At 39.7% G+C, this 21,860-nt stretch overlaps 1 protein-coding gene across 3 annotated transcripts in view; it reads left to right on the forward strand.

The window, feature by feature from the left end:
• The window catches only part of whrna (whirlin a), a 185,876-nt gene that overhangs the window by 123,076 nt on the left and 40,940 nt on the right, over window positions 1–21,860 (forward strand). For 2 of the 3 annotated variants that reach the window (XM_034896884.1, XM_034896886.1), the window contains exons 5-6: window positions 3,085–3,365; window positions 9,121–9,157. In XM_034896884.1, coding sequence (XP_034752775.1) covers window positions 3,085–3,365; window positions 9,121–9,157 — 318 coding nt within the window. The remainder of the gene's footprint in view (window positions 1–3,084; window positions 3,366–9,120; window positions 9,158–21,860) is intronic. The other variant, XM_034896885.1, reaches the window with a different exon arrangement.

The following is a 21,860-nucleotide window of genomic DNA, read 5'->3' on the forward strand; positions in this document are numbered from 1 at the left end:
GGAAAATGGCTGCAATGAAACAAAGAGTGAAAAATTTAAAGGGGTCTGAATACTTTCCGTACCCACTGTATATATTTCACAAATATCAGTATGACATGTTATGCAGTAAACTGTTTAAATCTGAGAATAAGCGACTCAAATCTGCACTCGACTCACATTAGGGAGTGACAGTCAGTCTTGTGTCCAGTGTCTGCCCGTTTGTAATAATCATCCGTGCGGAAACACAGTGAGCGTACAACGTTAGTGACATTGATTAGACAAAACTTTGAGGCAAAGAATTTTGCATTGAGGATTTTTATTAATCAAATTACTCGAGGAATCGTTTTAGCCCTACTGTGTACTACTCCCTCCTCAGGAAAAAGGTATTGTGCTATGGACGCTATTTAGTAGAATGTCTGAAGGCACGATAAAGTGGATGAAATTTGCGCTATATATTAAATGGGGATGGATTTCGGACAAAGTCACGATATTATGCACACTGACTTGACTGTCACACCATCACTAACTGGGACATTTTAATGGCGCAGAGTCATCGTTAATGTTATTAGTAACACCTGTCAAAATACGTGCTTTGGAAAAAAGACTTACCAAGTGTGAGGCATTATCTACAAGATAATCAGTGCAAACAGGATGCACCTGAGCTCAGTTCGGACTGCCATAACATTTTATTTTGCTTTCAAATGAGTCAACATTTAAATAACATGTTACACATTTACTGAACACAGTTTTCAGATAGCTGTCTGTTACTGTACACACAAAAAACACTTAAACTATTTAAAAGACAATTGAAAAAGGATATGATAAAATGTTTATCATGATCACTCTAAAGTCAGAATGCCTTTTCTCTTCAAGTGACAGAGATATTAACGGAAAGAAGAGAAATAGCGGTGTGGCTGCTTCTTTTGTGCGTTTTTAAAGCCATGTGTGCTCATAAGCTGTAGCAAATCCAAGTGAAAATGAGATACATGGTGCTAAGCTCACAACAAACTGAGCTGTAGGGTTGTCAAACACTGTATCAAGTCCACAAGAAACATATTATTGACTTTTTTTCAAGCATTTTTGCAATGCAAAATTCTGGAACAAACATCTTGTAATCTGTATTAAAATCTGTGTGTCATCCCTGGGGCTTCAGCTCAGCCTGACAGTGTGAATAAGAAGTGTTTGCTGTAGGAGCAGAGCGTGTTCTTACGGCAGTGGTGCTTGTTAGATTAAATTAGAGTGATTGCATCCGGAAATACAGTTTTGATTATTTGTCCCTTTGCATTTGCAATCAAATCCCCCTACTACATAATATAAATCAAGCTGTTGGAGAAGCTGGTATATGAAGAGGTTTATGTGGAGAATGTCCTCAGATATGCTGCAGTGCATTAACATTGACAGCTATGGCATATGGTCACCTCAGGTGGATGGAAAACACCCAAGAAGCTTAAACATATGAGATTCTGAATGTATTAAATCTTTAGTTTGCATTTGCTGCTGCTTCAGAGAATATTGAAGTGGTTGTGAGGTTTGGTTGGCTGGCCAGTTACTCTGGGGAATAGAACAAAGAGACATAAAGTAACATTTTGGGACTTCTTTTAAATGCTAACCACTACATCATGTCTAAATGTCAGACAAAGCCATTTACAAGACCAGTGAGTCTGTGTGGTTTTGTAAAGGAGTGGCGAGCGCGTCCTCTGTAACTAATTTATTGCTGTGATGGTGCGGCCCAGTCTCACAGCACGACAGCACAGTCGCACGTCTGAATCCGCAAATGGCTAGGGGGGCGTCTTCATAATCCAGCATAAAGGCATCATTTTCTGTCCTGGGCTGGGACACACATTCATACGATATGAAAAAGTACTTATTGGACTTTAACAAATCATTGTACCTACAATAATGAAACAGCAGCAACTTTAGCGACTTTATAGCGGAAAAAACATTACTGCGTGCATTGATGTTAAAATGTTTACATGTTGGCATGTAGACATTTTAGGTCTTACATTTTGGTCTCAAATGTTTTACACGGTCATTCACTATACGTTTTGTTGGTAAATGTGAAATCTTCGAGTCATACACGCCTTGTCTTCACATAGCAGAAACAAGGAAAGGAATTTGAGCCGTTCTGGCTCCCGATTGGTCAGTGGCTGCACGTGGGACTGCTGGGATTGTCGCAAGTAATGAAAATGCAATAGGTGGCCAGTTGCAAAATTAACCCACAGGTGGTTGGGTGTTAATTTCAGGCCCTGGTCAGGATTCATCCTGTAGTTGGTTGGCTTTGTTCCAGTCCTAAAAGTCTTGATATTAGCTTCTTGTTTTGTTTTTTTAAGTGTCAATGGAGCAATTGAATGGGGAAGATCACTTTGGAACTGGAGCCTTTGAAAAATTGGAAAGTCACTGTTGAGTTCTTTAGCGCTTCTGTTGCAATGAGCAGACTTTTTATTTTTTTGTTTGTTATTTATCAAATCATCAATCTTTGTTGTGGCACATGTTATGCCCCAAGCATTGAGGACAGAAAGTTCCATCCAGCACCGTCTGACACACTTCAGAGGGTTGACCTCAAGTAAAAAGCTGCAATATACGGTATAGCAGCTCATATTGGAGACGGGAGGTAGGTTCAAGGTGGTGCTTAGTATGGACATCATTATACTCCTTCTGCCGTTGCCTCCAGGCTCAGCCCTTTGATAGAATGTTCAATTACGTATTAAACAGTTCTGGTCTTGACCCTGTAAGGGAGAAGATTCTACTTCATTCTCTGTGTAAATATTTCTGTTAGCTGCCCAAGCTGAGAGAGCCACAACCATCCTGCAAATGTAGGACAGGGAAAGAGTACAGTAAAAGAAAATTAACTTAAAAGAGAATAAGATATAGCACATCAAATAAAATCTAAGGGTATTGAAGATATATGAAGATATAAAATGCAAAATTACGTAATGAATAAAAAAAGAAACATAAGGGCTGGAGGTCGAGAGCTACAACATTTAATGAGAAACCTACATTTGACTTATCTCACTCGGATCCATTCAACATTTTAAATTTTACACACCTCCACCACTTCCATGTGTCACCTCTCTCTAACCTTTTGTATTTGTGTGCATGTGACAGTTTCCTGGTCCACCCTCACCGCCGTGCTCAGTCCCCCCTTCCATGCCTCTGTCTTCCCTCCCCCCCGTCCAGGTCGGTGACCAGATCTTGGAGGTGAACAGCCGCAGCTTTCTCAGCATCCCGCACGACGAGGCCGTCAGGGTCCTGAAGTCGTCACGCCACCTGATGATGACGGTGAAAGACGTGGGCCGCCTGCCGCATGCAAGGACGGTGGTGGGGGAGACCAAGTGGATCGCCAGCTCGCAGATCGGAGAGAGCTCCGCCAACAGCAGCATGGCAGGGTGAGTTTTGGCTTCAGGAAATGAATACATGAATTCCACTTGAAAGGATCACAAATTCTCTTAGAGTAGTAGCCTCTCTTTTCCTTTTCCTTTTTTTAATCACCTACTCTTTTTGAGTAGGGTTTTTATTAGTTTGTACGTGTGTGGGTCAGGGAGGGGAATTATGTCTTTGAGTTTAGGAAGGTTTCTTTGATCTGAGAATTCTGAAAAAAGAAAAAAATACCCAATCAAAGTAGTTACTCTAACTTGATAATGCTGATTCCCTTTTTTTAATTACTAAAGTATCAACGATAAAGCATAAATCAATAATGCAGTAATTCAAATAATTTTGAGAAATCAAAACAAGTGTAAAATTCTGCTCCGTTCAAATTTATTTCAGTTAATTATCATCAACAAGCAAACAGCCACTTAAACCTCACAGACAAAAACACATTTAAAACAGTTCCACACACACAAAATAATCATTTCTCAGCATATTGTTTGTAATTGTTTGTAATCTTGAAATATAAACATTTGGTCACAAGAAAAGAAAAATGAGTAATAAAATTAAATCCAAACTGAGAAAAATCTAAACATTTTAGGAAAAAAACCTTATTTGCTATTATTTGCAAGAAATAAGTCGAATATAAGTAGATTGATACATCTCTATACACGTCTAATAATGTAATGTCAAAGCAACGCCACGGTGACGAGCACAGAAGACTGTCCATTTTCAATCTTTGTGCTATAAGGATACTGGATACTATACGGGATATTGACCCTCGGATAGGGATATTGATCCCTGTGAAATATCTGCTGTGTATATTGAAAGGTGTTTTTAAACTTTAATTGTAAATTTATTTTCTTCAGTCAGGCTTTTCAACATAGATTTCTCTGCCTCCATTGCAGCACTTCTGAAGCAGGTGAGGACATGCTCCACATAAATCTTCATCAGATTCTACAATTTATCATAAAATATTCCAGGGACTTTTTTTGAAAATGCAAAGGGACACATAAATAGATATTCTTTGGATCCACAATTCTGATTTAATATACACAGCCTGTCTTGTTGCAGATGTTATAGATGTTCAAATGCTCTGGGAGTTACCAACAAGTGAAGTTCCACAGTATTTTTACCACTGAAGTCAATGAAAACTTTGATGAAATCACAGAAGATTTTATCATCTAATTTAGTAATCTAACAAAATTAAAACCACAAAAAATGGCACATGATAGAAGCAAGAATACTTGACAACAGTGCATCAGGAAAAGACTTGACAGACACAATGAAGAGAATGCCAAAGAAAAACACCCTTTTTGTCTTGTCTGACTAAAGTAGATGCCACAGTCCTTTATCGCCTAACGTGAGCAGCTGTTTGTCAGTTAATCAGATGGCAGAACTCTCATTCACTCCTTTGTTCAGAAATATAAAGGCAATATGCAGCTGTGTTGGAAAAATGCCAGAGCTCCTTTTAAAATACCACACCTGGGTAATTAATTTGCAGCTCATGAACTGGATTATTGTGATGTCCAACAACCAAATTAAAGTCTGATGTAAATGTCAGACTCATTGTCTCATCTACTTAATAACACACAATCCGACAGGCTGACCACTCAGAACTTGTGATTCCTCTCTGATTCTCCAAAACAAGCGGGGTTGTAAATGGTATTAAAATTTACAGTTGTGCTCAAAATAATAACAGTCCAACATCATTAACCTCATAAATCATACTTTTGGTAGAAGTGATATTTCCACATGGCAAATAATTTAGTAGTAAGTGTTGTAGAGTCATGGAAAACCAACAGAGCCAACAGTCATGACATGCATGCTGCTCATTCTGTGGAATTAAATCTGTAATTGAAAGGGGCATGCTCAAAAAAATAGCAGCGTTGTGTTAAATTAGTGAGGTGGTTGATTCTGTGAAGAATCAGGTGTCAGTTATGGCCCATATTTAAGGAAGGAAAGAGCCAAATGTTGAGCATGCTGGTTATAGTACATTTCACACTGAAATATTCAGCAAAATGGGTCGTTCCAGACATTGCTCTGAGGAACAGCGGATCAAAAAAAGTTGATTGGGGAGGGGAAAACATATAAAGAGTTTGTTGCCTCCATGCAACACAGATGTGAAGCAGTTCTCAGAAATAATGGTTATGCTACTAAATATTAGTGCAGCGATTCAAAGTAAAGCTATCCCTTGAGACATTTTTCAGTTCATACAAGAAATGTTTGAGTTTGAAAGAAAAATGCATATACTGCTATTTTTTGAACAGCCTAACATTCCTTTTTCTTCACTTTCTGTAAAGGTATAACGCAGACTTGATCAATTTTGGTCATGTTTTGATTTGGAATTGAATGTGCAGTGTTCCCAATGCACTGATATTATGGATTTGAAACTTTTCTGAACACACTGCTATTATTCTGAACACAACTGTGCATACTCAGTAAATTCCTGGGTGAACACCCCCTGAGATATATATGTTGTGGTTTTTCCAGTTTTTGTAGTTGTTTTTTTTTGCAATGTCATTACTTTTACATAAATGTCTGACACACACACATTGAATTTATATTTGAAATTTAATAATAAATTCTTTGATATTCTAAAAAGGAAAATTTTTATTATCCAACAGCAGTAAAAAAGTGAGTTAGTTAAAGTAATTTATTTTTCAAAGCATTAATGAACCAAAAGGTTCCTAACTCAAACAAACATAACCAAGATCCATAGCGTAATAAGAGCATAAGAACAAATATGTGAATACACTTCCATGCAACAAACAAAGTTAAACTACGTCAAAACAAATAACACAATCCTACTTCTTAGACAGTCAAAAGCTTTGACAAAATATGGAAAGCTTTAAATGGTTAGGCCCCGTTGAACTTTTACATCTCTATTCACCAGTAAGCACATTAAGGTCAACCAACCCCTTGCTTTGGGACGTACCAAAAGCTAGGCTAAAAAGTAAAGGGGATCCAGCTTTTGCAGTGGGTGCTCCCCTCCTCTGGTATAGCCTTCCAATAAATACTTGTAAGGGCGCAGGCTATACATATACTTTTCAGTTCCTGCCAAAGACCTTTTTACTCTGGCCTTTGGTCCTAGCCGAGCCCGGGGGTCAAATGTCTTTTAATGTGTATTAATGTTTCATTTTATCTGTAACAATATATTGTGCGTGATATTTCTGTTTGGGGTTTTTGTAGAAAAAAAAGCTGTTGAAAAAACAGAAAATTGACTCGTACCAAAAACTTATGTCAAACTTAAACTAATGACAGACTAAAGTGTCAAAGTCGGTGTGTTGACGGGATTGACACAACATTAGCTCGTAGTCATTTTTAAATGTGCAACAATATCAAACAAATAATACAGACTTGGTGTGCAAAGGCCTTTAGTCCGCCAATTAAGGGATGAAATGTTGGTGCTGCCCTAAACTAATGTTTTACTAGTGTTGCATTGTCAGATCTTCCTCCACAGCGTTGCCGAGGAGGGTCTGGTTAGTCCACACAGCATTCCGGGATGGGAGATAAACGTGCTCTGGTTTATTGGCGTTTCCTTAAACCAATCACAATCGTCTTGGTGCAGCGCTTAGTGCTCGGACGCAGCTACGGTGCCTCTGCAAAAAGGCCTCGGGAAGGAACTTGTTTTGGTGCTCGTTCAAAAGTTGTTTTAATCGTGCAACAGGAAACTCAGATCGGACAGAGAGGTTAGCTAGCTGTCTGGATTTACCCTGCAGAGATCTGAGGAGCAGTTAACCAGAGTCTCAGAAATCCACCGGGGTTTAAAATTCCAACACAAAGAAAGAGGAAGGTACAGAGCCCCCCCTGGGGTCAGCTGAAAAAAACTCCATGGTTGTGTCTCCAAACTTACCTCAGTTATAACTTGTCTCCTCCTAGTTTTACTACAGCACGTAATGTTAAAAAAAATAATTTGGAGACACTACCTTCTTTAATTATTAAATTAATAGATATTTTTGTGTCTGTTATAGTCTATAGATGGTCCCTAAGCCCCGCCGGCTGCTAATAGAGACCAATATTATTTATAGGAAGGTGACGGATATCTGGCCGAAATGAGGGACATCCGGTGAAAGATACGGCTGCACCTGAACAATCCCAGAAATGAAACGTCGTTGATAACCCTACCATTTTGCATACATACTGTAAACTCATATTTATGAATAATGGCTAATAATGGATTTATTTTACATTTTGGATAATTTATAAAAAGAAATTGTGGCTGTTTTAGTTGCAAATGTTTTACTACAGAATCTTTTTTCTTCTTTATGTGTCATTACCATGTTGCATATTTGGCATCAGTGAGATTATAGTGCTACACACAGTGTTTGATTAAGGATTCTTTTCCATAAAGACTACCATTTATGTGGCAGTACAAACAGATCAGCCAAGGCAGAGTCATCGGGAAAATCAGTGTGAGGAAGAATAAATGGCTGAGTTGGCCTCAAAAGTCTACCGGGCTAATTGAATTTGAATCCCAAAACAGGTCTCCATGCTGAGTTTAATTTGCAATTGCAAGTGGGACTGCTGTATTTTCTGACTCTGGTTTAATTACATATTGTTGTTATCTTGGCCGAAGGCAGCACTGTGAGTTGTTGTGTTTACTCATGAATTTAAACCCTATGACTTTGTTGCGGTTGTTTGTGGCACTTGAGGATGTAAAGACATCTACTCGTGTCATTTCACTTGGATGAAAAAATGACACATTTCAAAACACTTGCTTTTATGTTTGCAGGGAGAGTGTGTCACTGTTTGTTTGTGGCATGCATTTTGATGTGCTTTACATTTAATAGAAAGCCTGACTGGACGACATGGACATTTTATTTTCCTGTAGAAGAGACAGTTTTTGCCACTTCTTTAAGTAACATTAAATCCATACCGAAGATTAGAAAATCTGTTTTACCGTGAATTTAAAAGCCTGTGATATACGAGAAATGTATTAAAAAAAAACTGAAAAGCTGTCAGTCAAGATATTTTAAATCCTCTTTACCATAGCGTGTGTGTGTGTCTGTGTGTGCGTGTGTGTGTGTGCGTGTGTTACATTTGTTGTCACATGCAGCAAACATTTCCTTACTATCCAAGAGCTGCCTGTCCTCAGTACACACTGTAAAAAAACATCTCCTCACTATCTGCTAGCTGCCTGTCCCCAGAACACACTGTAAAAAAACGCGTCCTCTGTAGACAGTCCAGGGACTACAAACGACAACAAAAACAATCTGTGCCCACCTGCACCACGAAGCATACACACACACTCTTTCAGCGTTCCAGCCAATAACCATCAAGAAGGATTTTGGGGTGGGGGGTTAGTGCACAGAAGCACAAAAGGGTAGGGGCAAGCTAGTCTCATTTTGTTTCAAAATACTTTTAGGTTTGCTCCTTGATTGCATGAAAAGCTTATTATGAGGTACTCATTGTACATGCATATCAATTTGCCTGTTAAAGGGTTCTCAAATCATGCGTGTGTGTATGAGTGCATGTAAGTGCACTCTAAAGGTAAATCTTACTGAGGAATAGGCATTGCAAATTAAATGCTGTGGTACATGGCATAGGTTTATGCTACATACTTGTCTCTAAGATGGTACAGGTCGAATGAAGTTCCTTAATAAGTATGTAGGAGCGTTGCTGCAGTCTGGACATGTGATATTGTGCAAATCAAAATGAGTGTGTGTGTGTGTGTGTGTGTGTGTGTGTGTGTGTGTGTCTCTCTGTGTGTGTGTACATGTACTTAACTATCCCTCAGTGATTAATTTGTCCTCTTCATCTGTTTCTCTGCAGCTTCCCGGTGGAAAAAGGAGCCTCGGCAGCAGGAAAGGTGAGATTCACAGAAGCCATACTTTCTCTTTGTGTGTACACTGAAAACTATCTGTGTGCTGTGTTTATCTTTCGGGACATAGAAATCTGTTTGTCTTGGTCAATGGTGTCACCGATCACTTTTTAGTTGGGCAAGACTGAGCAGTAACGGTCATGTGGACACACATTTTAAAGTCTTGAATTAGAAAAAGCTCACAGATTGTCACAGTATAAAAATAAATGGTTTTCTTTGTTTTATTAATGTGTAATCCGTAATACAATTACATTTTATTTATAGTATCAAATCGTAACAAAAGTTATCTCAAGAAACTTTTACAGAATTTACAAAACCAATTAAGAAAGCAATTCTTGTTATTTCCCTAAGAGCAAGCATTTAGCGCGACAGTGGCGAGAAAAACTCCCTTTTAGGAAGAAACCTCAGCCAGACCCAGGCTCTTGGCAGGCGGTGTCTGACCATGCCGGTTGGGGGGGGGGTGATGCACAGTGGCAAAAATAGTCACAATAAAGAAAATGGAACAGTGACTACAAATGGTAGTCGTAGTAGTTCATGTGACAACATGGTGTAGCGTGGCGTGGCAGAGCATAGGTGGATGTAGCAGGACACTGCAGGGCATCGTGGAGCGTAGCAGGGTGTAGCCGGGGGTGCAGCAGGACCACGGCGACGGCTGCAATTAAGATCTTATTGCCATCCTAATCCAAGGAAATATGTTGGGTCAGCCAAATGAAAAGAGAGCAGCTCAGTGTGTCAAAGGAAGGAAGGAAATCCCCCGGCAGTGTAGAACTGTAGACGAGAACAGCATAACTAAGAGAGACAGGTTACAGGTTAAAGAGAGATGCCTTGTTGGGATAGAACTCTCCCCAGACGGATCGGGCTTTACTGGCCCGCCTCCCTCTACTTTATGATAATATAAATTATATGCTAGATAAATCTGACGACTCTGAAGAGAAGCAGGTGGGCCTGGCTAGGCAGATGCTGCAACTCCTCTTTTTCTATAATAATAACTAGAAGCTTTATCAAAGAGAAAGGTTCTCAATTTATTCTTAAAAGTGGTGACAGTTTCTGCCCCCCCCCCGCCGCCCCAAACCCAGACTGGGAGCTGGTTCCACCAGAGAGGAGCCTGACAGCTGAAGGCTCTGGCTCCCATCCTACTTTTAGAGACTCTAGGAACCACAAGTAGCTCTGAATTCTGGGAGCGTAGTGATCTAGTGGGACAATAAGGCAGAGAGCTCTTCTAGATATGTTGGTGCTAGACCATTTAGAGCTTTGTAGGTCAGGAGAAGGATTTTAAATTCAATTTTGGATTTTACAGGAAGCCAATGCAGAGAAGCTAACACAGGAGAAATATGATCATGCAGAGACAGGATGTTAAAGGTTTGTTTTAGATGGGTGTTAAAGGAAATATTCTGATCAGAACTAACTCCTAGATTTCTGACAGTAGTGCTGGAGGCCAGAGCAATACCATCCATGCTAGCTATATCTTTACATAATGAGGTTTGGAGGTGTTTAGGGCCAAGCACAATAACTGCTGATTTCCAACACGTAGCTCTGTTTGTACATTTGGAGTGCTGTCAGTAGAGAAAAACAAAAACAATCAATGCGGTCTACACCATGTTTTCCTCCTGCTAGCGTTATCACTCAACAGGCTTAAACAGGGCAAGTTTTAAATGTGTCTTTAGCCTCTTAACATGTTCAAAATGTTGTTAAAAGTGCTTACCCATGTGAAGTGATTTCTACGAGAGAACACAGTGAATCTGACTGCAGTAGATGTGACAGAAAGGCATGAAGGTTCTGCTAATTCAGCTCTGTTTAGTTCCTGTGTTGAAACGGCAGTTAGAGAGTTCAGGGACCGTCTAGAAACTACTGCACAGAAAAGAGATAAAACAAAAATATGTAGGCTATCAATTTTACTGATTAAAAAGGTAGTGTCTCCAAACTTACCTCAATTATATATTGTTTCATGCTAGTTGTACTACAGCACTTACTTTTAAAAAATGAGCATATGCTTATTTAGGGTTTAGTTGCCCTGCTCCTGACAGGACTATCAACTTTCAGAGATGGTTATTGATCTGGCCAGCAGTAGAGGAAGCATCGCTGCAGAATTTGAATTTGGCTTGGGATACTTGAGTTGTATCACAGGTTTTCTGACACTCAGACTGAGACTTGAACAGTTCAGAAGTAGGCTAAACAGACCATGTTGGGTTTACACGTTGGTTAAATCCATACAATTTAATGTTTTAGTCTCTGCTTTAGTACCGTATTTAGTAACCATGTACTTTTAGGCTCACCAAATCTACGTGCTTTACTATCTTGACATTGTAATTCCCCAAGGCTTTCAAAACAGGCGTTGTGTTGTTATATATTGTACCTATACCATGACACTGTCCTTAACTTACTCCCCCATCCTTGTATTGCTTTACTGTTCACTTTGACTGTGACTTTGCAAAGCTAGGGAGGGTGGATTAGAAAAAAAGATGAAAGTTGGAGGAGACAGCAGCTGACAGCAGAGAAAGAAAGGGGGGGAGAGGGGAGGAAGGTGTGAGGGAGAGCTCCCTTTTCATTATGGAAGCTCTGATCGACAGTCTTCTCCTGACATAGTGCGGAGGCATTGCACTGTAGCAACACTGTAAGAGAGAACAGAAAGAGAGAGACGATGCATGTGGGAGGTATTTTGAGAGTAAGACTTAAGGTTTTAACATGATTTATAGACTTGTTTTATGGTTAGCCACACAACAGACACCGGTGTGCCCTTTTTTGTCAAATGTGCCCTTTTCACTGTTTCACGGTATTATGGTATGGCAATGACAGCTATGTATTATTTTCGGCGGTATTGTGAAGAACACTGCACACTGGCAGGAAAAAGGATTGCTAAACTGCACTTTCTGTCCTTGAAGACAAAAAAAATAAATAAAAAATCATACCTTTTGTGTATGTCAGAAAATGTTAGTGGTTTTGAAACCGTGACACCTCGGTATACCGTGACACCCGTAACCGGCCTATGCCTACTGCTAACTTATGAGCAGCTCTGAGATAAAAGGGTCTTGACAATATGCAGGACATTTAGTAGCTGTTGGAATATTTCCACTGCAGTATTTTGGCAGCCTGCACATTTCCATATGCTGGCTGCCAAATCGACTCACCAAACCGACACATCTTCATATACCTAAAAAAAGTAGTGTAGTAGTAAAAAAATTACATCATTCCTATAATAAGTCTAACGTAAATAAAATAAAAAGATAGGTAGATCAATTCATCTTTTTATACTCTTTGCAATCCAGTCAGGCTTTAAAGCAAACACATAAGTAAAAGACTTTTCAGGTGTGAAATATTTAGAAATCCCTCAATGATGGGAGAGCAGAGAAGCTAATTCTGAGATTAAAGAATAATCTTTATTAGTGGCTTCAAAGCTCATTTGTAAGATCTTCCCCTCTTTTCTTTTGTTGCTATGAAAGAAATGTCATTATAATACTAAATGTTACCTAATTAGTTTCACTCCACTATGCAGCCATTATCTCTCTTACTTACAGCAGAGCAGGGCATTACAGGTAATAAAACAGAGAGGAGTTCGTTCTGTATTTCCGAGACAATTCATGTGACCAATGCACGCTGTGCCCCTGAACTTCACAAAATGCAGCAATTCACCATTTTCCCTTTTAAAGATATAGTTTAACTCCCTTCAGAAAGGTTATGATGCCCTGAAGCAGGTCTCTAAAATAACTTAAGGACACCTGTGTCTGCCAGTATAAGAGACTGCATCATTATCTCTGCTGTGAATTCTTTTATTGTCTTCACCGCCAGTGACTGAAACAGCAGTGGAGTTTGAGTATTTATGAAAGGGTTATTTTGGGTTATTTTTTTAACCTGGACTTTATTTTTTACCATGCGTTGGTGTCTAAGTGACATGCAGTACTGTATGTGAACAAAAATCTTTGAAATTGGTCCAGTATTGATCGAAAACGCTGTATCCAGCAACCACAAATTTCCCCAAGTGGCAAGGAACAGAGCTCCAAATGACAATGTTACTCTGTATCTGCTCAGTTGCTCTGTTAAGGTATGGTTAAATATTGTCAATGTTGACTGCTACTATAGTGTGATGCAAGAAACAACCTCAAGTTATATATGTCTCCCTGTGCCTGCACTGGCACCAAGGTTAATCATGCAGAATTGCTGCATACTAGTGCAATGCCCTTTCAAAACATGCCTGTTTGGATTGGTCTTATTGCTCAGCTTCTTGTATTGCTGCTTGTAGCTTTCTCCAGAACCCCTGTACTCTGAAATACCTTACAAGGGACCCCAGAGCAATTAATATGCAACTAACTGTATACTACTACTTGCCAACATGCTGATGAGCCCCAACGGGTACACATCTTGGGTGTGTGTGTCTCACTCTAGACACAGGTGGGAAGTCAAGACAGCCAAATAGCCATAAACGTGAACTTTTGTTTTATTTTGTAAAGTATCCTGTGGTGATGTGGCAATATTTTATGCAAATATTTCAAATATTTTCAATTTGATACCTGCAACATGTCAATAAGCGTTTGGGAACTGATTCTTTCCCATTCTTGCTTGTGCGACTTAAGTTGCTCAACAGTCCGGGGTCTCCTTTGTTGTATTTTGCACTTCATAATTCGCCCCACATTTTCAATGGGAAAAAGATCTGCACTGCAATCAGGCCAGTCTAGTACCCCCGCACTTTCACTATGAAGCCACACTGTTGTAGCACGTGCAGAATGTGGCTTAGCATGGTCTTGCTGAAATTAGCAGGGAGGTCCCTAAAAAAAGAAAACGTTGCACAGATGGCAACATAAACTTGTATGTACCTTTCAGCATCAATGTTCCAAGATGTGCAAGTTACCCATGCCATGGCATTAACACCCCCCCATACCATCACAGATGTTGGCTTTTAAACTTTGCACTGATAACAATCTGGATGGTCCTTTTCCTCTTTGGCCCGGAAGACATGATGTCCATGTTTTCCAAAAACAATTTGAAATGTGGACTCGTCAGACCACAACACACTTTTCCACTCTGCGTCAGTCCATCTCAGATGAGCTTGGGCCCTGAGAAGCCGACGGTGTTTCTGGGTGTTGTTGATAAAGGGCTTTCTCTTTGCATGGTAGAGTTTTAACTTTCACTTGTAGATGTAGTGATGAACTGGGTTAACGGACAGTGGTTTTCTGAAGTGTTCCTGAGCCCATGTGGTAATATCCTTTACATAATGATGTTTTTAATGCAACGCCGCATGAGGGATTGAAGGTCACAGGACACAATTCCATGTTGGTTTTCAGCCTTGCTGCTTATGTGCAGAGATTTCTCCAGATTCTCTGAATCTTTTGATGATATTATGGACTGTAGATGATTAATCCCATTGGTCTATATTCTCATGGAGTTGTTAACAATGTGGTGAACCTTATCCTAGCCTTGCATGTGAACAACCTAGCCTTTTGGGGATGCTCCTTTATACCCAATCATGACCAATTAACCTGTTCACCTGTGGAATGTTCCAAACAAGTGGTTATTGAGCATTCTTCAACTTTCCCAGTCTTTTGTTGCCTCTGTCCCAGCTTTTTAAACGTGTTGCAGGAATCACTTCAAAATGAGTGAATATTTGCAAAAACACAAAGTTTATCAGTTTGAAGATTAATTACCTTGTCTTTGTAGTGTATTCAGTTGAGTATAGGTTGGAAAGGATTTGCAAATCCTTGAATTCCGATTTATTTATGATTTACACAACGTCCCAACTTCATTGGAATTAGGGTTTGTCTGTTTAGTAGTCTCGCATTGCCAGAACTATCTCCACAGTACTCTGTCAGCAATGGAGTACGGCCTGGCTACACAGCCTTTCTATTTGGTCATAGGGGAAAAAATGCTCTGGCTTGTTTGTATTTCTTTGAAGCAACCAAAACTGTCCTGGGCAGCCCTAAACGGAGATAGCGAGAGCGGAGGGACATCCAGGCTTTATCCCAACAATGTACATCGGTTGAACCGGACTTTATATATAGTAAATGATTAAATTAAAGACGGTGTTTCTCCTGGCAACGAAGGATTAGTCAGTACGTAATACAATTAGTTAGTAGTTCTAAAAGTTAAAATTAGTGAGTTATAACATTACTGTAACCAATGTGAATTGTTTTCCTTATCTTATAATCTTAATAAAAAAAAAAAAGTGGAAACAGACACACAAAAGAAAAAAGGTGAAAAATTAGAAATACTTTATTTTAAAATAGTGGGTTAATGGACAGTTTGCTTGAGGGTATTTCTTGGTTTTTACTGCTACATAACAAAAAACTCTGAGCAAACCCCAGGGCATTTGTACAGTAGATGGTTTGTCAGTAACACAGTGGTCCTCCTCTCTGTCTGTCGCAGTGTCAATATCTTTAGAGCAGCAGTTAGCACCTGCTCCTGCCCTCTACAGAACAAGCACTCCTCTTGGTCATTCAAGTGATTTTGATCCTCACTGTTATTACGCGGTATCAACACTATGATATTGCTGGTCTTGCATCATGCTGTTTGAACCATGCTGTGCGTCTATTTCAAACCAGCGGCTTGTAGACTGACCTTGCTGAAATACATGTTTGATAATCTTCCAGTTGAAACGATCCTACGAGGTGGGAATTGTGGGTTCCCACGTGTGTGTGTGTGTGTGTGTGTGTGTGTGTGTGTGTTCCTTCCTGTGTGAACATCTTAATGCGTGTTTGCTTGCATTTGTGTGTAAGTTGCTGCGCATTAATGCTTTTTATATACACTCACCTAAAGGATTATTAGGAACACCTGTTCAATTTCTCATTAATGTAATTATCTCATCAACCAATCACATGGCAACCAATCACATGGCAGTATAGCATATAGGGGTGTGGTCCTGGTCAAGACAATCTCCTGATCTCCAAACTGATTTGGTGATTTAAGCAATTTTGAGCGTGGCATGGCTGTTGGTGCCAGACGGGCCGGTCTGAGTATTTCACAATCTGCTCAGTTACTGGGATTTTCACGAACAACCATTTCTAGGGTTTACAAAGAATGTTGTGAAAAGGGAAAAACTTCCAGTATGAGGCAGTCCTGTGGGCCTTGTTGATGCTAGAGGTCAGAGGAGAAGAGGCCAACTGAGTCAAGCTGATAGAACAGCAACTTTGACTGAAATAACCACTTGTTAAAACCGAGGTATGCAGCAAAGCATTTATGAAGCCACAACACGCACAACCTTGAGGCATATGGGCTACAACAGCAGAAGACCCCACTGGGTACAACTCATCTCCACTACAAATAGGAAAACGAGGCTACAATTTGCAAGAGCTCACCAAAATTGGACAGTTGAAGAATGGAATAATAGATAAAAGATATTTGGTTAGAAAGGTAAGAATGAAATTAACCCTGTAATTTACACAATTAAACAACTGAAAACATTACAAAACCATTTATATTTGTGGTTAAGAAAATTTTGACGGATACTAACAAGAAACTGTCCCAATGTGGACACAATCGATATACATCACAAAACTTAGTCTGTTCAAATGCTTTTATTTAATTTGACTTGAGGTCTTATTAAAGGATGTGGGAAACACAGCCCAAACTCTCCTCTGGTCAGCTCAGACGGATCTACTACTAAGATCCTGAAATCGCTGCAACAGGGCATCCTTTTAGCAGGAAATGGCATCCACTTGAGCTTTGAGGTCAGGACGTTTGTAGTACCAGAGTATCACGTTATTATAACCTGCTGTTGTTACAATTGTAGCATTTTGCATTGGAAGAGGTCATTGAGCGACCACTTGTCATGTATTCCCAATTTCAATTATGCACATTCAGCACTCTTCCTTTCGTTACCTTTAAGTCTTACCGTACACTCCTGAATGTCTCGTTCCAGAGATGAGTTGTCTTGTTTAGCACATTAGACTCCTCCTGCTAGCTCACAGTTTTGCTTTAAAACTTTTATCATCTTATATTTATTCTCCAAATCTTCGTGATCTTCTAATGTCCTGTTGATCGCCATGATTTCTTGCTGGAGAATGTGGTTATTTTGGAAAAATTTTGATTCTGGAGTTTATTGCAAGCCAATAAACCAAGCCAAGCGCTTGCCTTTCGAGGTATTTCTTTAAATCCCTGGCAGCTTTTGATTAGCTTTTAGACCTTGCAAGCTTAATGGTGAGCTTATCTACTTGGGAAGTCAAGACCCCATTGTGTTTTATGGCTTCTGTTTCCCCACTAACAGCGCTGAACTTGTAGAGAGGACTTCTTTGCCCCTGTCTTCTGTAATTCTCCAGAAGGGGTGGGCCTTAGGAATAATGTTTTTCCAGCAAAACATTTTTTTATATCATGTATCTCCCATCTGAAGTTCACTGTCCTACAAAAAACAAAAGTGGCATCACATTTTAAAACCAAATGTTTCCCCTTCCCAGAATTTGTAATAACAGAATGTGATGTCATGTTGGCATCACATACTTCCAATAACTGATTCCTGACTGTTATCTTTCTCACACTTTTAAAGGGCAATTCCACAGATTTCAGATCAGCTAAATTATTCTTCTGTGACTCTGTAAGAGTTTTAAAGATTTATAAAGTAAAAAAAGGGACAATCCACATCAATTGACATTTTTTGTTAATAAAAAAGCAAATTTGCATCTGTAGTCCTCTAATAATAGATGATAACCTAGTCAAAATATTAGGGATGAGCGAGTACAGCATTATCTGTATCTGTATCTGTTTACCACATGAATTATCTGTGTCCGTATCTGTACTCGGACTGGGCGGGGCCTAACCCGGACGTGGACAGACTTTAACCCGGAAGTGGGTTGGGTTGTCTTGAAATGGGGCTTTAACCAGTATGTTATTTAAGCATGCAATGAGATGTACAGAAATTGTTATAATTATTGTTGACACAGAGAGAGAGAAAGAGAGAGAGGGGGCGGGGGCAGATGCTGTTTTTCAGATCTGCATTGACTGAAGCTGAAGAAACCCTAAATGTTAACAGAAAAGACCCGCGGACCTGATTGTCTGAGGCAGTGGGATAGAGAGAGGGAGAGGGAGCGTTGTTCTCCGTGTTCTGTGTGTGAGCAGAGCGTGTGTGTGTAAGGGGGGGGCCCTGGGACTATCACAGAACGCAGCCACGGCCAGCTGAGGAGTTGTATTCAATCAGAGTACAGATATTGACTCGTATTACTCGTATAATATATGTACTCGGCAAAAGGGCTTTATCCGCACCTGATTCTCGTTTCAGCCGAGTACTCGGCTCATCCCTACACAATATACATATATTTAACAAAACACTATCTCAAAATCTTTATTTATAAATTTGATTATTCCCGAAGTGTATTCCCATGTAATTACGATGTATCAGTCAATTATAGATGTGAACTGCGATCTATATTTAACTATCTATACATTCATATCTGACAGAATTCTAATGTGAGATATGAATGTATAGACAGACAAATTTAGGGATGGCTCGATCCAATCGTAAAGGCGATATTGGCATTTTTTACGTCAGTAAATTCTAAAATGTTTCAATTTGTATTACATTTTATATTGTCCCTTTTTGCTGCAATAACTTAAATGTATTAGGCTAAAGACCCATTTTAGGTACTTTGTTTGCTTAGTTATTGTTGGAAACAAAACCGTGCAGCTCTATTATCTAGGCAAATATGTATAATAAGTATCAGATCCGGACTTGATATCAGATATATAGCAGATTTTAAATATTTAAAAAATCAAATCGGGACAGCTCATTGGGACATCCCTAGTTAAATGATAATTGGGACACATAGCGTGATAAGGTAAATTAAACTAGCAAGTGTACAGTGACACTGTGACAAATAAAATTGATTGATTGAAACATATAGAAAAATAATGAATGAGTAATATCTGTAATATGTCTCTTTTTAAATCATAGTTTACAGTTAATAGAAGACTTTAGGTGTGTGTGTGTTGGTGGGGGGGGGGGGGAGGGGGTGCAAAGGACAATTATGAGACCACATAGAACAATCGCTGCCACTTCCAGTGGTTACTTTAGGGCCAGGCACCAAAGAGAGAGGTGATAATTCACAGCCCTGCTGCTGCTCCTCCACATGAGCCAGAGAGCAGACCCCGATTGCAAACCTCACACTGTATCTTGTCCTTAGCATAAGTAATAATCTCTTTCTGAATGATCTGCCAGGTATTGTGGTGCTTAAACAAGCAAAGAAATCTGTGATCATCTTTTTTTATTTTTTGTCTTCCCTTGACGTCTCTCCCTCGGCTGGTGCCTGTGGATTCAGCCCATCCCAGCAGTGACATCATCTCTCTTTCCAAATACCCCCCTCCCCTCTACCTCCATCCTGTAATTGAAGCCCAAAGGCCAAGCCAGACCGATAAGCTAATTAATTAACAATAGGTCATCAAGCAATTGTCAATTGTTAATTCTTCTCTGATCCCATTTGGGCCCTGATCTAGAGCAAATTAAGGTTGTTTTAGAGATAACAAAATGTATTACAGTAAATAACAAGGGAACATATTGCTTGTGACAGTCAACCCTAAATTGATTATTGGTGCCTGGGATGGCTTACATTTAAAGGTACACCAGGATGATATGCCTTTCCTTAAAGGAACACGCCGACTTATTGGGACTTTGGCTTATTCATCGTTACCCCCCAGAGTTAGGCAAGTCAATACATACCCTTCTTATCTCCATGCGTGCTGTAGCTCTGTCTGACGCCCCCAGCATTAGCTTAGCCTAGCACAGATGCTGCAGGTAACCGGCTCAAACGAGCCTACTGCTCCCAATAAGTGACAGAATAACAGCAACATGTTCCTATTTACATGTTGGGATTTATGTAGTCACAGGGTGCCCAAATAACAAGGTCACATGAGACAGCCATCTTCTAACCGCATACTAACTGGGAAGTATATTCTCTGAAAGGCGAAGCACAGGTACTCCGACGGAGTGATGACATAGTCAGTTAAAGAAATAGTGATTAACGCAACACCAAAAAGCACAGTTACTACCGTCAAAAAAAACAATGTGAATAGCTAGCTAGTAACAAACGAGACCCGTGATCATGGCTGACTTTGAGAAATTGTTAGAGGATTTTTACTGGGTAACAAACCAAGATCTAGAAAATCTGTTTTTTAGCCAGAATACACAGATGAAGAGTTACACATTTTGGAAGCTGATTGAAAAAATGTCGAACTAGAATTAGAACAAACATGGACTTGTGTTTATGTGGAATCCAATTCGTTGGCAAAGTAAAGGCTACAGTCATGAGCGTTAGCTCTAGCATCGCTCATTTTATTCTGGGGTGAAAAAGCGCATTTGTGACAGCACAGTCATTACAGGGGATAAATGTAGCCCGAGAACAACTGCAATAGTAGTGACCACCCGGTTCATGTAATAGTGTTACTAACGTTACCACTGTTACATTAATTAGTCTTGTGAAAACATAACAGAACACTTACCATAGCTGCAGGGGATCCACTTTGTCTGCTCAGTATGGCCATCGATGGCATGGCCATGTCCTGCAGCACATGTTTCATGGTCCGTGTGGCTAATTCCATTTTTTCATAATAATAATCATCAGGGAAATGATCTGAGAAACACAGTGGCTCTTTAAGGTGGCTACATGTGTATTTGGATCCATATTCAGAGAAAGTGTCCATATATTCACCGATCAGCGTTTTTGGTTGGAATTCTATGAAACATCATGGTAGTACCTGGTTTAATTGTCACATTGAACAACCATAATTGTAAACTATGCTTTTAGTATCTGATAATTGTTGACTCTATTACTCCAACTCTGAGCAAACTCCAGGCAAACTCTCTGCTCCGTGACCGGGCTTCTCAGGTGCTACGAGCAAATCCCTCCGCTCAAGTAGCAGAAGTATTAATGTCACTTGTTGGAAGCAGTAGGCTGGAGCTTGTTACGTGCAGCATCTGTGCTAGGCTAAGCTAATGCTGGGGGCGTCAGACAGTGTTACAGCACGCACAGGGATGAGAAGGGTATGTATTGACTGGTCTAACTCTGGAGGTAACGGTGAAAAAGCTAAAGTCCCAACAAGTTGGCATGTTCCTTTTAAGATGTCTGTAGTAGCAGGAGTCCACATACAGTACATTAACCTTACACAACAAAACTGAAAAGCTTGACATGTTACTGGTACAACCTAAAAGCATTCAAAGATAAACTCCTTAAATTCAAAAACTGCTGGTATTTTAAATGGAAAGCTGTTGAGCTTAACTTTAAGTTATTCTGCTTATATCAACAAGCTAAATAGCTCAACTTTGGAAACTGATAATTTGCAAAGCTATCTGGCAAACCAGACAAATTTAGTTCTCTTTAGGTCTGAACACAAAACTTGTTCACTAACTGAACCCTTGTCAATTTGAGTAAAAGGACCGTTTTCTAAATCTATATATTTTGAGCCTTTGACCGTGTTGTTCATACCATCTTACCCTACCATATAATAAAGCACTGGGTCGGAATGGTTTGAACAGCCCTCGGGGCTTGTCTTTAATATCTTACAGAAAGATCCTTCAGGGTGACTAGTGATGATTTTGCTGTCATGGGGAGGGAGGGGAGTCTACAAGGTTAAATCCTTGGTTCCATTTTGTATATTTTCTGTACGCTCCTCTTTGGTCGTATTATTTGTCAGCTTAAAATTGTTGCCTATAGACTCGGAATAAATAATATTAGACGTACCCTAAATATAATTTCAATTGGTCAACAAGGCCCTTACACATCCATGC

The sequence above is a fragment of the Etheostoma cragini genome, chromosome 16, assembly GCF_013103735.1.
Source record: "Etheostoma cragini isolate CJK2018 chromosome 16, CSU_Ecrag_1.0, whole genome shotgun sequence".
Lineage (NCBI taxonomy): Eukaryota > Metazoa > Chordata > Actinopteri > Perciformes > Percidae > Etheostoma > Etheostoma cragini.